The 17,566-nt window shown below is 40.5% G+C and overlaps 1 protein-coding gene across 1 annotated transcript in view; it reads right to left on the bottom strand.

Annotated features, from left to right (window-relative positions):
• Window positions 1–16,811, bottom strand: part of LOC150008889 (zinc finger protein 474-like) — a 33,173-nt gene extending 16,362 nt beyond the window's left edge. Inside the window, exon 1 of the mRNA XM_090279056.1 lies at window positions 15,789–16,811. Coding sequence (XP_090135182.1) covers window positions 15,789–16,811 — 1,023 coding nt within the window. The remainder of the gene's footprint in view (window positions 1–15,788) is intronic.
• Between the last annotated feature and the right edge of the window lie 755 nt (window positions 16,812–17,566).

Genomic DNA, 17,566 nt, shown 5'->3' with positions numbered 1-17,566 from the left:
ACAATAAAAACAAAAACAAATTAAGCAAATAACCAGAAAAGGAACAGAATCATAGGTATGGGGATCATTTGGAGGTTTACCAGCTGGGAGGGGGAAAGGGAAGAATGGGGGAAATGGTGCATGGATCAAGAAGCATAACTGATGGGAACAGAATAGACAGGGGGATGTTAAGAATAGTACAGGAAAGGGTGAAGCCAAAGAACTTATATGCATGACCCATGGACATGAACTAAGTGGAGAGGGATTACTGGAGGGAAGTCAGGTACTGGACAGAGGTGGGCAAAGGGAAAAAAATTGGGACAACTATAACAGCATAATCAATAAAATATACTTTAAAAAGATTAAATCAAAATGAAATAAAATACGCCCCCCCCAAATAAAAACTAGTATTCTTTTGGTGAAGAAATATTTTTCTTAAATTTTGCAATATCATCAATTACACTGTTTTCTTTTTGTTAAATTCAAATAAATTAAATATAATCTCTATTAATAACTTTGATATAATGATCTCACTCTATGAAAAGATCTGCATTTCTTATTAATTTATATACATTGAGATGTGTCTGAAACGATACTAAGGTCCAACAAATTGGGTATAATTTTAATACTTTCCTAATGCTTGAATGTTTATAATGAAACTGTATCATTTTTACAGGAATAATAAAATAATTTTTAAAGTAAACCCCAGAGTCAAAAGAAAAAATCAAGTGGGGCCCAAGTAACTTTCTAAAACTTTCTTAAATAACTGATAAAAAATGATAGCAAAGGCTTTGTATATAATAGTTTAGTATTCTAATTAATTAGTAATTGAAATTAGAAGTAATATTAGGGATGAATTCAGTTTTGCATGGCATAAAAGTATAATGAAAATGTTTATAGTATTTTAGATTACATTATTCCAATATACTATGTTTTAATGTCAACTGTGCATAGCTGAATTTCCATCAGTTAAATATTTGTATGAATGCAACTCAGTTGAAGTCCTACAGTTCTGCTTGTTACTTTAAAAAGCAGTAACAAGGGCCTGAAAAAATAATCTGAGGACAGGATTTAGCACGAGTCTGTTTCTACCATGAGATAATCTAAATATAGCTCTTCTAGATATTTTAATTTTATTCAGGCTTGTTTTCTTGGCTTGGTTGCATTAGTCAAAAAAATAAATTCACAAATAACTAAATGGGACCATATGGTATTAGCCATCATGTATTCAAAGTGGCAGCCAAAAAGATAATGTGGGGATGGCTGGAATGAACCATTCCTTGGGTTTTGTGTTGCCCATTGTGGCTGGACTGACAAATCACCATAAATTCTCAGCCTCCGACCTGCCCCCCTCCCCTATGCACTTGACTATGTTCTGCAAACTTGGTCTGTCTGACATGACAGCAGGAATTTCTGTGGCTCTCCACAGCTACAGAACAAAGGCCAAATACTTTATACTGATTTTATTCATACCCAACCTTAGCCCCGTCAATCAGGTCTGCTAGCCGCAACACACTCAGCTCCATTGCCCAAGCTAGAGGCCACACTAGGCTTTGCTGTCTCCATGACTGTATTCATCTGTTCCTTCCAGCAACAAGCAATTAAATTGAATATAGCACCTTCACCATGCTGAAGGTTATGGGGAACCCAAATCCTTAGCTTTCCTTAGTAATAAACACAAACACATGAACTACTAATTAGAATGCAAAATGCGCAAGTGCCATGATATGGGGACAGAGTGCCATAGGAGGAAGAAGTAAGAAAAAAGGGAAGAGTTTCAACTGGAAGCCAGTGAAGAGGGTGACATTTGAAGGCGCTTTGTTGAATGGGTAGAACTGTACTGGTGTAGGGAAGACTCTCTCAAACAAACACGTGATCTATTCAACAACTGTTCAGTATTACTTTAGTATGCTAATATAAAAGCTACAAAGGACATAGTGAAAAGACTGATTAGAGGAAGTGTGAAAGCAAGAATCAGTCTGTTCAATATTGGACTGAAATAGGAGTGGTCAGACCTGGAGAGCACAATTGGCACCTTTCTATGTGTCCTCCCACCTCCCCACCTTGGTCCTGACCCCAGACTCCATCCTCCAGTCATTAGAAGCTGGCCATGAGCCAGTAACTGGGAAGAGATTTGACAGACAGTACCAGAAGCAAGTACTTCCTGCATCAAGAGAGCTGCATCAACCGCATTAAGGTATTGTGCTGTTGTGGGAGTCAGGCAGAGAGAGGGCAATGAAAAAGTAATGTAAAGGATCTTGATCTGGTTGAGACCTGAGTACAGGGATAAGGACTTAATACCTATGTGACAGAATCAAACCAAGAAGTAAGCTGGGGCAATTTCTAATTTTCGTATCCTAAAACATCTTGGTTCTTCCATATTGAAAAAATAAAAACCAGTTCTGCCTGCACTGAAGGAGACTGAAGAACTCTCAAATGATAATAATAACACCAATGCAAATGGAAACATCATGAATAGATAAACAAAATGTAATACTACCATCCAATGGACCATTACTCCGCAGTAAAAAAAAGGAATTGCTGTTATTTGCAACAATGTGGATGAAACTGAGAGTCATTATACTGAACAAAGTCAGACACAAAAGAGTACATTACTGCCTGATTCCATTTACATAAAGTCCAAACTAAGCTGTAATGATTAAAAATAAATCAGGGGTTGCCCAGAAGCTAGAGGTAGAAAAAAGAATAAAGGGGATAAGGAAGCTTTGGGATGATGAAAATGTTCTGTATCTTCATTATGGTGGTGATATAACTGGTATATAAATTTCTCAAATCTCAGTGAATCGCATGTGTTTAATGGGCGCAGTTTTGTGTTCATATATTATTCCTCAATATAGCAGATAAAAAACCACTCATGCACACTAGTTTAGTGGAGTACTTTCACATTGCTGTGTTCATGCAATGCAGTCAGTTCAAAGTCAGCAGTATACATTGTTAGAGAAAATCCCAAAATCAAATAATGTATCTTAGAGTGGCTTTTGCAAGGAACTAGAGAATATTTTTAGGTGATCTAGATTCTAAACCTTTTAACTTGTCTCCCAAGAAATTTTCCAGTTGGAAAAAAAATGGGAGAAAAGTGAAAAAGAACTAAAAACAAAACCAAACAAAACCAAGAAAATGTTTTATTGAGGGTTTTCCCTCAGGGCAGTAAAACTTTTGTCAGAGAAAGTACACAAGGCAGCAATGCCACCCGCGTGCAATTCCAATCCGAGAAGTCCCAGTCTAGGGTGCCAGGGCCTGAGCCCTGCAGAGAGATGGGAAGACTGGAAAAGCAAGCCTGTTCCTCTGGGCTTGTGCGCGCAGCACCTGGTCTCCTGCAAACAGAACTGACACCAGTTTCTCTCTTTCAGTCGGAGGAATTTCATAGTCCTTCAGCACAGGAGCGTGTGTGCGTGTGCCCGCACCGAAGACTTAAAGCGTTAGTCGTTTTCTTCAGTTGATTTCAGAAATATCAAAAGGCTCCTTTTGCCTCACACAATTCATTCCTTTACAGTTTCCTCGGCCTTGTTCTTGACCTTCCTCCCACCCAAAATTATCATCTGTAGGCTCATTCCTCTCTGGAAGAAAGAGAGAGCTGAGAGCTTTGGCTCTGGAAGGTCCCAAGCACAGTACACATCTGCTGCCACCAGGGGACAGAGGGAGCCTCCCACAGTCGTTCTCTCACTGGGAGGCAGTAGTTGGCTGGACTGATTTGCTGTCATTGACACAGTTGGCCTGTTCTTTTTGAAGAGGCCGTTTTGGTGGGCTGTGCTCAAGCAGCCATGTCAAAATGTGAAAGTGCCTTTTTTATTACCAAATATAAATGCAAATGAAATGCCTGATTCTTTCCCCCAAGTAACATGTTTCGCACATTACTCAGAAACAAATAAAAAATGCAGAAAGTTTAACGGTCTCTCTCTCTCTCTTTCTCTAGTCTGCATCATAACAATTCCTGCATCAAAACAGCCATGTGCCCTGTGTTCATTTGGGGATATTTGTTAACCTAAGAGTCACAGAGAAATCAAGAAACTCAGAAGTGAGAAAGCATCTTGAAAGGGAACAGTCCCTGTTGACTTGAACCATGACTTTGAGTAAATTAGATAAAGGTGTTCCACCTTAACAGCCTTTCAAACCATCTGGTTGTAATCATTAATCTATATGGTACAAGTCACAAAACGCAAAGTTTGGAAATGGCGGCCCTGGGAGAGAGACACATGACAATCCTTACTCCATCTCAGGACTTGACCTGGGACCGGCCCTATGCATTAATGGCACTTTATTTCTCAGACAGAGCGTGACTGGTAATGAGCACAGTATGGCCAATCTGTAAATATCTGGATTTAATCAGATATTTTTCAACTTCACAGAAGCCAATAAAGCAATGAGATTTTAAACATGGATACTCAAGTTGCACTGGGAGCAGAAGGAAGTCAGAGGCATCTGCTGAAATCATAGCTGAGCGTGATTCGGAAGTGTGAGGCCTGCACTGAGTGGAAATGCATCTGGAGGAAAGGACTGTCTCTCAGGGCCATTGTAGCCCAGGTGCTGTTGCTTAGGAAGAATGATCTGGTTACAGGCAATGTGCCAGGCACTGTGCTAGGCTCAGAACTGGGAACTGCCCCTAACAGGGGAAGTAATCATGCTTGGCCCACCACCTTTATTTGGGAACTATTTCTTACTTGTCCTCAGCTCTTTCTCTGGGACAGTAAATCAGGCAGACAGATCCCTGACTGGCATGCACAGAGCCCATTCTGCCTGGAATCAGTCAAGAAACAGGGCCGGGTGTGAAAGGGACCTGCTGGGTGAAAGAAGCATTTTCTTGACTTCTCTGTTCATTGCTATGTTTGGACTCAGACTGATTAGTTCTGAAAACTACTCTCCAGATGTGGAACTTCTTTAGGATCCTGGACTTTCTGTGGCCCTGTAAAATTCTTAGGAGGTTTGGCTCCCAAGTGTCTGATTCACAAGAATGGCATCATCGTTTCGGAGACTCCCACAGGTGACCCAAATGGGTGTTGGCAGCTGGAGTGAGTTACTCTATGCTCAGGTATGAAGCATCTGTGTCAGCAATCCCTGCACATAACTATCACGCAACTATGTGGGTCCCTTCATGGGGCCCTTTTGACCCAGGCTCTCCTATTTAGAGCATCTCGCCCAGACTACCTACCAGAACTCCTTCCTCTCTGCCTTATACTCTGGGATCTCAGGTGGTAAATTAATGGACCAATAGCCATTTCAGCCAATAGGTAGGCATGCTTTCCTTGACCAGCACAATGTTCTTAAAAGTTTTATATGTGAATATCTTTAGGTGGGACTTACTCTACAGGATACCACAGGCTCCACCGCTCCCCATTGTCTAATATACAACCTGTCTGGCCCTGAAAGCACTTGAGCACGAGACTCTGAGTATCTTATTTTCCCACTCTCTTCTTCCCACTTATCTCCCCAATAAAAAGCATTTGCCTTATGTCTCAAGTGTAAGAAATGATCCAAACTTATGGTTAATTTGCATAAATGTGCCAGTGTCTAAAAATAGTGTATTACCTATCTAGAAAATCTTTAGCTGGGATCTTCTATAAAGTTGGTAGTGCTTTGAGTCAAAAAACTGAATTTCTTACTTGGAATTAAAACACCTTGCCAGGTAGTAATAGAGTACTGTAGAAAAAAAAAAGTATGCAATGAGACATCAGAGATTGTCACACTGAAAATTCCCTGCTTTCTTTGAATTTAAGCACTTAGGCCATTACAACACAACTCACTTGGAGGTTCAACGCCTATCCTTAGTCAACAGAAGCACCTACTTTAAGGGACAAAACTGATTTCCAAGACCACTTGCACATAGTAACCGTTTAATCCTCAGATCATTTACTTGTTGGAGGAGTTTTTGTTTCCCTGACTCCTAGCTGGATCCCAGGCTGTCAGAAACAGGGCCTGTCCTGCCAGGGTCTGAGGGGAATGTGTGACTGTGCAGCTGGTGGGATGGGTGTCATTCCACTGACAGTGTTCTTCTCTCTGTGTGACAAAGTGAAGCACAAAGAATTTGGGCCTTAGCTGCTGTTTTAGGTTTTCCACAGTCCTGCCCCCTTCCATTAGGCCAAATAATGAAAATATCTGTGGTAAGTGCACAGGGCATATCATAGAACAAAGAAAGTTTGGATGGAGAAATAAGAGCAAAAGTGGTTCTCTCCATACTTGAGGCAAAATGAGTAAAGATTCTGTTAGGAATCCTTGTAAATATTCCAATATTGAAAATGTCTGAACGAATAGCAGCTAGCAATTACCCAATGCTTTCTGAGTGCAGGCCCTGTACCAAGTACATAATGTGCTTTATCTCAGTAATTCTCATAATAATTCTCTGGGAAAGACCCAGTATCCCCGTTTTACAAACCAGGAAACTGAGGCACAGAGCCGGTAGTAGGTGATGAAGCTGATTTTCACGTAGACAGTGGGCCTTCAGGCACTGCCACAGTGAAGGAGACAGGGAGGAGCTGACAAATGACAACTTCAGACCAGGTACCATCTCACGCCCTTTGTAGCATTCTTTCATTTTAACCTCTTACAGTGGGGAAACGGGTTGGGGGAAGTTACATAATTTGCTCAAAGATATTAGGTTCCATTGGGCATCTATTAGTGTACTACAGGTCTGTCTGATTCCAGCTGCTTCTAGAAATGGGAATGGTCATCAATGGCCAGCAGAATATCATGCTCTGCCCACAGAGTCTGTATTCACAGAGTCAGCCATTGGGTGGGAATTGAGAGAAACCACTCTTTCCATTACCTCAAAAGTTCATTCCATTGAGTTCAACACTGCCTTCTCCCCATCTTTAAAATGCAAATAATCCTATAAGATTTTTGTATAATATTTATCAGATTCTCCCAACCCTCTTCCAACCATAGAAAGGGATAGTGTTGATAGGAGTTGAAAGACAAAGGGAGATCAGAATATGAGGCCAGGTCACCAAAGACTCATTCTCAAAGTCAGATATTTGCCTGCGGCTATTTAAGCAAAATTTCAACAAACCCGACTGAGACTAAATGTGTATCATTAACTTTCCATTCCCCCAGGCATGTCTGACATGCAGACAGTTACATAGCATTTTATTATATAGGAGTAACTCAATCTCAAACCTCAACAATTGCAGTTTGATTGTCTAGAAACCACTGATATTTCACATTTTCTTCTGGTGCTTTCAAACAATTCTACTCGAATGTCACATCTGGAAGGATCGTTGTTTGAAATGAAATTGTTTTTGGAAATCACTGGATGCCACGTAAAAGAATTTTTCCAATCTAACCTATTGGCCAACTATTAGAGAGTCTGTTACCTATGATTTGGAGTTTTGCTTTGCTTCTTTTAATAATAAGAAAGATGTGGCCATTCAATCGGAAATGCTGTTAATATTCAAGTACCTTCATGTACCTCATTTAAAAAATTAAAAAGTAAACTATTGCTATTTTGAATATAAGTTTGCAATTTAGGTAATTTAATTGCTCATCCTGAGATACAAGGCTAGAAAATATAAGTCAAAGAACAAATTCCAAATGAGATTTTCTGAGTCTGAAAGGGATATGGTTTCCTTTTTTTTTTATATATAATCCCATTTTAAAAAATTAATTAATTAATTTGTTTGTTTATTTATTTTTAGAGAGAGGGGAAAGGAGAAAGAGAGGGAGAGAAACATCACTGTGTGTTGCCTCTCACTCGCGCCCCCAACTGGGGACCTGATGTGCAACCTACTCATGTGCCCTGACTGGGAATAGAACCAGCGACACTTGGCTCTTAGGCCAACGCTCAATCCACTGAGCCACAGCAGCCAGGGTTAGGAATATGGTTTCTTAGCTGTTTTTTGTTTTTTTTTTTAATTCTTTTCTCATTTGAGAAACTGCTTTTGATTCTGATCATTGAGAATGCTCCTGACTGGAAAGTAATGTATTTAAATAAATCTCTTTGCAAATTCTTATAAGAATGACTTTTCTAGAAAAACATGGACAGAGGATGTCACTGGTGTTTGGTTCCTCTATTTGGCACCAGGCCTGACTCTCCTGGTCAGATGGCTTGCAGGTCACTGAGTAAAATGAAGCAACAAGGGAACAATGGGGGCAAGACAGGAAAACCCACAAATTGAGATGACCAATCATGTTTTCTAGTTACTACAGTTAGAGAGGGAAAAAAGGAAGCTGGTCGGTATTTCCAATGCCTGGTTTGTTTACAATGTATATGCCAAAAGGGCCCCAGCTCCCACAGAAAGGCTGAGGGAAGAAATTTTCCATTAAAAAAAAAAAAGAAAGACACCACCTTGGATAGGCCAGAAAGAATTCTAATCCCAGGAGACAGTTGTGTTGCTGTTGCTTTCTTATCAGAGTTGTGGAGCCTAATCCCTCCCTACCCTTGGCCCGCCCCTCTGCCTCTGATTCCCTGAAGCTTTAGGTACAGACTAGAGATACTTTTATGTTTTTACCTTCTCTATTTAAACAAAGGTAGCCTGGGAAGTGGGAGTTTCTTGGATCATGGCATAAGAGCTGGTGCTTAGAGCGGGAATATTGGAAATTTACTGAGTTCCTGGATTTATTAGGCCTTTCTTCAATTTGTAGAACAACTCTTTACATATAAGACAGCCTCATGGAAGTGATATTCAAAAGAGACAATGGATGTAAGAAGGAGGTAAATTCCATAATGTAAAGGGAAAGCAAGAGAGGGCATTGTAAGTCAAATCCTCTTGGTGTTCTACCTGGTCATAAAGCTAAACCAAGCTTCACATTCAGCAGTGACATTCCATTCATAGGAAAGTCACTTTTGTTTCAGTAGGAATTCCCCCACCTTTGAGGTTGTGTTGCACTACCTTTGATGAAGTTCTTTGAATTTGGAAAGTGATTTTAATTGTTGAAGTTGGAATTTAGATTTCTAAGAACTATGTATGTCCATCAGTCATAACACAAAGATTTGCTAAGCATCTATCACCAGAAAATTCAAGTGTCTGTGTATTGGGGGCTGGAAGCAGGGAGGTGGGGGTTAGAGGAAAAAGCAGACTTATGAAGACATGAAATCACTTAAGCTAGGCTGATTCTTTGAGAGCATGGCATGTTGTGGTTTTGTTCATTTAGGCCTGAATAATATTTGAATTAATAACATACAATCCTCTCCTCTCACAGAGCTTACAATCAGTATTTTTCTTTCTGGAGAAGCAGAAAGCCACATATTGGAGCACCAATGTAATGACCACCTGCTTTTGCTTTGGACTTTGGGCTCTTAAGAGAGGTTGCTATAGCTATTATGGTCTCTCTCAACATGGATATTTAATTATAAATTGAACCTTATTTTTAAAAATAATTATGTTAGGCTGTAAATTGTACAGATGAGCATTTATCCTTCAAAATTTTATATTAAAAAGCTATAGAACAATTTTGCTAGTGATGCTATTGTTTCAAAATTTGTAACTCTCTCCCCACCACCATCAACACACACATATCCCACCCACACAATATACAGGGTTAGCAAAAGTTTACCATTTTTCATTTGGAAAAATAATACAATAATTAAATAAATAATACAACAATAAACTCTGTTTCATGTACTCCCAACTGTAAACCTACTCTTGCCTCACCCTGTATATATATACAGATTCCTTTGGGTTGGTTTTTAGAAACAACAGTACAGAAGAAAACTGGTCTTGTTACCTTCCAGTTGCACCTTGTACACCCAAGAGCTGGGGGATCCTAAAATGCTGCCCTGGTGCACAGGCATGGCTGGCACCAAGGACAGAGAAAGTGGCATGTGGACTTGCACATCAGTGGTCCAGCTGCCAGCATCATCAGGGGGCAGTTTGTGAGGTTAAGGCTGGTTTCCATGACATCAGCAGAGCTGAGGAAGTGAACTAGGGCCACTGAAGATCATTTTAATGGTGGAAACCCCCAGAAGAATCCCACTGAATGTATATCTACCACCTCTAAAGAGGTCCAAGTCATTCTTGTGTTTGGGAATCATAGAGGCAAAGGGTTCTATGAGCCTAAGTCTTGATTAACTGAAGGTGTGAAGAGACTAAGGACTAAGTAGACTGTTAAAATGAACCTTTTCTCTCTGTTATACCTCTCTCTTTCTCATGTGATACAGTTGATAAGCTGGCCTGGTATTTCACTGAGAAGAGAAAAGCTAACACATTGTAGTTTCTTCACCTTCCCATTAACACCTACAAACTTGCATTCACCTGTATTCAACCTCCTCCTGAAACAAAAAAGCGCCTCCTCTTATCAAACCCTATGCCCTCTGAATGGGATCCCACTCCCTGGGGACCATTTCTCCCTTAGGTTTTATACTTACCCTTATCACCTCTGTTTCTTCAACCTCTCTCTCCACCAGACCACAGTCCCCACAGTCCTAAACATTCAAATATAGTTTAGAAGCTCCCATGTTTTAAAGAAATTTCTCTAAACCCATTATCTATTTCCAGCCTACCCATTATTTCTCTCCTCATCTTCAAAGCCAGAGTTCTAAAACCACATCCTGTCTTTATCATCCACACACTCTGCCACCCGCACCATTACACTGCATGTGTTCTTTCCAAGGTTATCAAACTAAATCCACATTGCCAAATCAAATAGATATGTTTTTGGCGCTCATCCTATTCAACCTCACCGCAGTTTTCCACACCCTTCTTCTTGACATTTTCTCTGATCTCAGTTTCTGCGGCACCATACGCCTGTCTTTTCTCTGGTGTCTCCAGGCATTCATTCTCCAGCTCCTTCCCTTCTTATCCCTAAATAGGGTAATGCCTCTTAACTCAGCTCTCGGTCTATTTATATAACCTTATACTCATTCTGATGACTTTAAGTATATGTTAATACTGCAGAAATGTATATGCCAGTCCAGTCTTCTTTTTTGAGACCAAGGCTTATAAATTCAGCTTGACTTACCCACTTAGATTTCTCACAAGTATTTCAAATTTGATATGCCCAGAATGGAATTATTTATCTTAACTGCAAGAGCTATGCTTTCTCAAGTCTTCTCCATCTTAGAAAACAGCACAACTAGTGGAGTTGCTCAAACTAGAAATCTGGGAGTCATCCATGACCCCCTTCCTCACCTCTCCACATCCTCACTGCCACCAAGTTCTGCTCATCATGCCTTATCTTCATCTCTGCTACCAGTACTCTTGGCCAAGCCATCATCATCTCTCACTATGTCCGCAGAGCAGCTGGACAGAACTATGCTGTTTCTACAGCTTTATCTTGTGTGCCTGTTCCCTGCTCCATTAGGCTCTGGCCACTTTTGGACTTTGTAGTTCCATTTTAACATCTTTCTTACCTCAAGGCCTTCACAAAGGCTTCCGTTGGCCAGAATGTCTCCTCCTGCTTTCCCTTTCCCCCATATTTACTCTTGGCTAATACAGTCACATCATTTGCGTCTCGGGGAATTCACTTCCTCCAACATGTTTTCTTAACCCAAGCTCTTTAATGTCCACTCCCACCAATAGATACTGTCATATCACAATTGGAAATTTTATATTTATTTATTTCATATTACCTTCACAAGTCTCCATGGGATCAAGAACTGTGTCTGTCTTTTTTTATGACTATGTTTAATGCTTAGTCAATGTCTAACAATAAACACTTGTTGAATGAACAAACTTCCATCCTCTTTGTCCTACTTGGCACTCACAGCCTGGCAATGCAGCATACCGTTTTATATTACACATAAGCCTCTTGCTCAGTGACATGGAAAGGTAGAAGTCTTTGCAACTACTTATATCTAACTCGGACACCCACAACCAAATCCACTGTGTGATCTGGCCAAGTTGCTTAATCTTGGGGAAAATAATATCTGTCTTTTAGTAATATTATGAAGATTAAAATGATATCATTTGTATAAAGTGCTGATCATAAAAGTACTCCAGGAAGTTCCCTTTCTTCCATGCCTCCCAATAAATTCCAAGTGCTTCTTACCTAGTAGGTACACATGCATACACACAACTTTTGACAACGTGAGACTGTCCATCTTGTCCTTCTGAATTTTATCGTGACTGTCTTATTGAGAATTTTGCCTTTCGAGAATGAGACAATTAGCTATGAAACAGAATATATAACACTAAACCAAATATATAACTGAAGTCCTAAATAACTGGAGCTTATACTACAAGGGTACCCACTCAAATATAGTTGGAGGTAACACAGAGGAAGGCAATAAATAATACTTTTATAGTGTGAGAAATATTACTTTAAAAGAAAACACCAGATGGCAGCACCAGATGCTAAAGAAGTATCTGAAGGGATTTTTTCGCTCAAACCTGAGCATCTCAAATGTAAAAGGTAGCTTAAAACTACATTGAGAGAGACAATCATTTATAGAAAAGATAGTTTCCCTAAAGAAAATATAATGCCTATTTTGTAATATAGTAAAGGATTTTTAGGAAAGGTGTTTCATATCTTACAAGCATAATCTTAAAAAAATAACACCAAGCATTATTTAACCAATAAAAGATAATTATACAAAGGCTTCATTTTGGTTTGTACTGTAGTTATATTTAATTAACTCTGTCAACCTGTGTCCCAATTAGCTAGAAAGGGGCCTAAAGCCAAAAAAATGAAATACTATTGGCTTCCAGAAAAGGAAAGTATTTTTCCAAGTATTTAATTTAAATATCAAAATTTATTCACTCGTATTAAAATGGAGCAAAAATGACCTCTGTTGCTGTGCTCCTCAGCACCATGTAGGGAACTACTTAGTAAAACAGACATCAAAAGATCTCACTAAATAAATACTAAAATTCAAAATCATAATCTATGATTCGCCATAGTATGCATCAAAATTTCACCTGGGATTAATACGACTACTAAAATCTTGCTAAATTGGATATTGCTTATTCTGGCTTTCCTTCTTTTAGAGGGAAGAAAAGGAGTTTAGTGCTGCTGTAACACTATATAATGGGAAAGCCACAAGCCCAGGGAATCACACCTTCTAAATACAAATCCACACTGAGGCCTTTATTCCTCTTATATACTTCTTGGTATTCTTCACAACTTCCCTATGAGATCAGAAGGGGTGAATTCAGCCCTGTATTTTGAATGGGAAGCAACAGGAAGATTCAAGCCTGAACACTGCTTAAAGAGCAGGGCTAATGCAGGGTGCCCACTGAGGTCTTGGAAGAGAACTTGCCTTAGTGGCATTTGTTTATGTTTAGAAATGATTGAAAGGTGACAGAAGCATCTGTGTCATGAGAGAACTGAGCCAATCTATGTTGGAAGAACATTCTGAGCAGAAGGTAATTCACTCTGCCAACGAAACAGTCGTTGTTGCCCAACTGGAGTGAATTGTTTTCCAAGTACTATGATCATGGTTCTGAAAATATTTTTCTTACCTGAATTCACTACAAGACTGAGCGCCCTGGGAACATCAGGCAAGATCATTGATTCTAATCAGAAGTCAAATCAAGGATTCTAGAGGGAAATTGTTGTAATTGATGAGAAGAAATGAAGCAAACATTTGAACTACAAAAAAAAATGTGTGTGCATCATTGTCAGCCAAAAGTCAACCGTCACAGGCAGATGAAATTCTGAAATCTAATAATGCATAGGGCAGTACTCCTTATGGAAAATGTATGACTCATAACACTAAATTTTAAATGATATAAAGAAAGAAAAACCGGTAACAGACAGGATCAAATCGTAAACAAAAGAGAGAACTATAGTACCCAACAGAGGCTCTCTGCTGAAAGCACCATCGCATGACAAACATCTTTTTTAGCAAAGGAATCAAGTCCATTGCTTCAAAGATCCTATGCCTCTCTGAAGCCTAGGAGATTTCTCCATTGTAATGAAACTTAACTTGCTTTAAATCTGGTGACTAAGGGGGCCCTAAGTTACATGACCTTTCTATGACCTACACTAAAGTCCACATGGTCCCCAAACAGGCTAGCAAACATCTGACAGCCGTGGGCACCAGTTTCTCACTGACACATGTCTTTTCAGGACATGTGAACAGGCCATGTCCTCTAGATGCCCTTGCCTGATGAATTCCCCCTACACTAATCTAAAGCACGAGTCCTCAAGGGCCATGGCTGGCCTCTCCTCCTGACATTCTCCCCTCCAGACAACTGCGTGAGTCAGAAGGTGTCTTCTTGTGAAGCCGTGGGCCCAGGCCAGCCTCTTTTAGCAGTCGTGACTGAGTGAGAACATGCTGTGCTCAGCCTGTTGGCTCCACTCTTGGGAGCACAAAGTATGTGTTATAACAACAAGACCAAGAATCCTGACCACACTCTTCCCTATCTCCAGATCTGTAATGAGAACATTTGAAGTAAATGCATACAATAAGGAAACAGGGATGAAAGTCAGACCCTAACAGAGATTCTGATTGTGACCCAGAACGCGATCTTTTGCTCGTTGAATCCAGACCTCACATGTCCTGGAAGAAAAGCAACAGCCAGAAGATGGGAAAAACAGATCATGTTTATGAGACCAGTCTGCAGTCCATGCCACATGTAAGAGTTCGGGTTTTCATTCGGCAAAGAAACCAGCCATTCTTGCTTCAAGGTTTGTCAGAATGCTCACCCAGCTTCCTTGAGTCTGACTCTTCAAGTTTAGAATCATTGTCTTAAAATTTTCCAAATCAACAAGTCCATAATAATTTAATTTTAATCATGGAAGTTAGAAAAAAGCACTAGACGTTTGCCAAAATAATGCAATAAATATGTAAGGAAGAAAACTGGGATTAAAAATTAAAGCTCTCCCCCTCTCCCAACTCCCTCTGGTTTAATCCTTTGCAATCGCTTGATTAACTTTAGTTTCCCCAAAACAGCCCATTTAAACAACCCTGCAGGTGGGTGTTTCAAGTAGCAAGTCATAGAAAAAAAAAACTTTGACCACTTCTTAGTTTTCATGATTTGACATTCTGTAAGGTGTGATACAGAAGAGCGCATCCACTCTCCTGGCTTAATGATAGGTCAAAGTCCATGGACTACGCCCTGTTTTGCAGGTAGCCACCCTCATAAGTACCCTTCTAAAATCCTGGTTGATGATGAAACTTCAGGTGAAGGCCCAGTCCCTTATTTACAATGGGGTCATGGGGTCATGCATATTTACAATTGCCCAAGTGGTGAGTTAGGGCATGGTGTCCAACCCAAACACACGGCACAGAGCAGCAGTGGGAATTCAGCACTTCCCAGAGCCATGAACACACACCAAGTTGCTTGAGTGTCTATGCTGGGATTAATTCCCCACATACTATAATCATGTAAATATTAAAAGAAAACATGCTGTATTCGCAGAGCATGTCTATTTCTGCAAGTGTTCCAGTGTTTAATTATTGCTAAAGTCATTTGGGGTTTTTGACACAGATTCTATTTTAGTAAGATAAACTCAGCATAACCCAGATTGCCAAAAATGAATTCCTAAGGTAGATGACTAAAATAAACTGGTAATAAATATTGGTTTTTGGAACGGGAATTATAGCTCTGTAATGTAGACATAGCATTAATGAATGACTCATTTTCAAATAACAGTCTCTCCCAAGGATTATTGGTATGAGGGATCAGGGAAGCAAGAAGTCCATCTCTCTCTCTCTCTCTTAGGCAGCAGAACGGAAAAGGACCATGAACCCACCAGGCAAGGGTGTTCTTATGTCTACTTTGCCAACGAGTGATACAGCCCCTGGAGTTCAACAGGGGTCAATTTGGACAGCTGCATTGGGGTAGAAATAGGCTTTGAAAGAAACCACATTCTAGGGGTTGAGGCAGTTGATTCTGGGTCAGTTTTCTCTCATGCCCCTGGAGGCACGATGTATTCCCAGGTCCACCCAGTGCATCTCATGTGGCATGAATTACCTTATCAGTCACAGTGGGTGCTGCCGTGTTCCTTTGCTGCTTGAAATTGGTGGATTCTTTTAAGCCACCTTTACTCCCTAAGGTCAAATTCTTAACTTGTGGCCCACTTGGTTGAGCTTTACAACTTCTCTGGTGTACCAGAAGGCGGTCGGGGGCAAAGGTCCGGCTGCAATTTGGGCAGGGTACAAGCTGAGCTTGACTTGGCCCCTCTCTAGTAGTAAGGGGCTGAGGCTTCTCTGGGAGTGGCCGGCGGAGCTCCCTGGGGAGCCGGTCATTTTCTGTTTTCCACTTTTCCAGGCATTTGGGCTCATGAATAGGAAGGGAGAGGGTGCCAAATTCCCTACCACAAATGTAACAGATGAGAGCCCTTGGTCGAGCTGGGATGCCACCAGAAGCTTTCTTAAGACCAGTAATATCGTTAGAAGTGTTGGGGTTTGGTGTTCTGGGCCCCTCACCCTTTGGTTTGCAACTTCTCTGGTGAACAAGAAGACGATCTGGCAGGAATGTGTGGCCACAGGATTCACAGGGCAGCAGCTGAGCCTGAGAACTCTGGAGCGCTGCATCATTCACTGCCTGAAGATCGTAGGATCCACTGAGGCCGAGAGGCTGTGGTTTGGAGGGTTCTGGCCTCCTCAGGTGCTTGGGTAACTTGCTGTTTTCAGTACGCCACTTCTCCAAGCACTGAGGCTCATGAATGGCAAGTGATTGGGACCCAAATTCTCGGCCACAGATATAGCATATCTGGAGTCCCGGCCTGCGGGATGGGATCACAGGTGGGCTGGGCTGGCTTTCCGACATAATTCTCTTACTGGACCGTTTTGAGAGTATTACAGTTCCAGGTCTGTTCTTCTGAGGGTTTGTCTTTCTTTGTTCACCAGGATTGACATGCTCTGTTTCTGGCCAAAGGCCAGAATAGGAGTCATTAGATAGAACAGCTTGGTTGATAAGGAAGGTAGGTTCTTTAGAATGGTGGAAAGTCTGTTGCAATTTTTTGGAAACCCTTTTCTCCTTTCTTCTTTCCATTAACAATGAAATCTTTCTCTAGCCCTTGCTCTGATTTCAACCCAGATTCATTTGGGTCTTCTTCTTAGGGCAAAGGTTAGAGAAGTGGGCTGTCCTGGGAGTCCACATTGTTGCCAGAACCTTAGACCTAAAGACGGTGACTCAGAGCTTCAGTGTAGGGCAGCACTCTGGAGCACTGGAAAGTCCCTGTTAAATCTCAGATGCCTTTAAGATCTGTGGGGGAAACAAATCCAGAAGTTACTGAACACACACCTGTTAGACTGAAAGTTGATAAAGAACAGTGAGTTTTTTGTTTGGTTTTTTGTTTTTTTTGACCCAGTATCCTCTTTGACTAGCCCAGAAACAAGTACATAGGATTCTTTCAGTGAGTGTTGAAATAAATTTGAAGAAACTTTTCATGATGAATTGCACTATTATTGTATTAAAATGAGTATTTCACCCAAAGAAAGATTGATATTTACAGCACATCACAGACACCTATGACATAAACCATCAGAGGCAGGGTGGTGAGATCATAGAAGAAAGAACCAAGAAGTGTGAAAATTAGGTTAAGGAAACTGCAGATCCCGGGGAAAGACCTCCCCCAACTACCTTAGGGATTCTTAACATTTTAGTGCCATGGATCCCTTTGACAGCTCTTTGAAGCCTATGTAGTACCTCTTTTCAGAATAATGATTTTAAAAGCAAAAAATAAAATTCTTACCACTACAAGTGAACTAATTTTATTGAAATAATTTAGCAAAATTTTTACTAGT

This window comes from Furipterus horrens, unplaced genomic scaffold (assembly GCF_987537825.1).
Source record: "Furipterus horrens unplaced genomic scaffold, mFurHor1.1.pri manual_scaffold_5, whole genome shotgun sequence".
Lineage (NCBI taxonomy): Eukaryota > Metazoa > Chordata > Mammalia > Chiroptera > Furipteridae > Furipterus > Furipterus horrens.
This window is presented reverse-complemented; position numbering and strand designations above follow the sequence as displayed.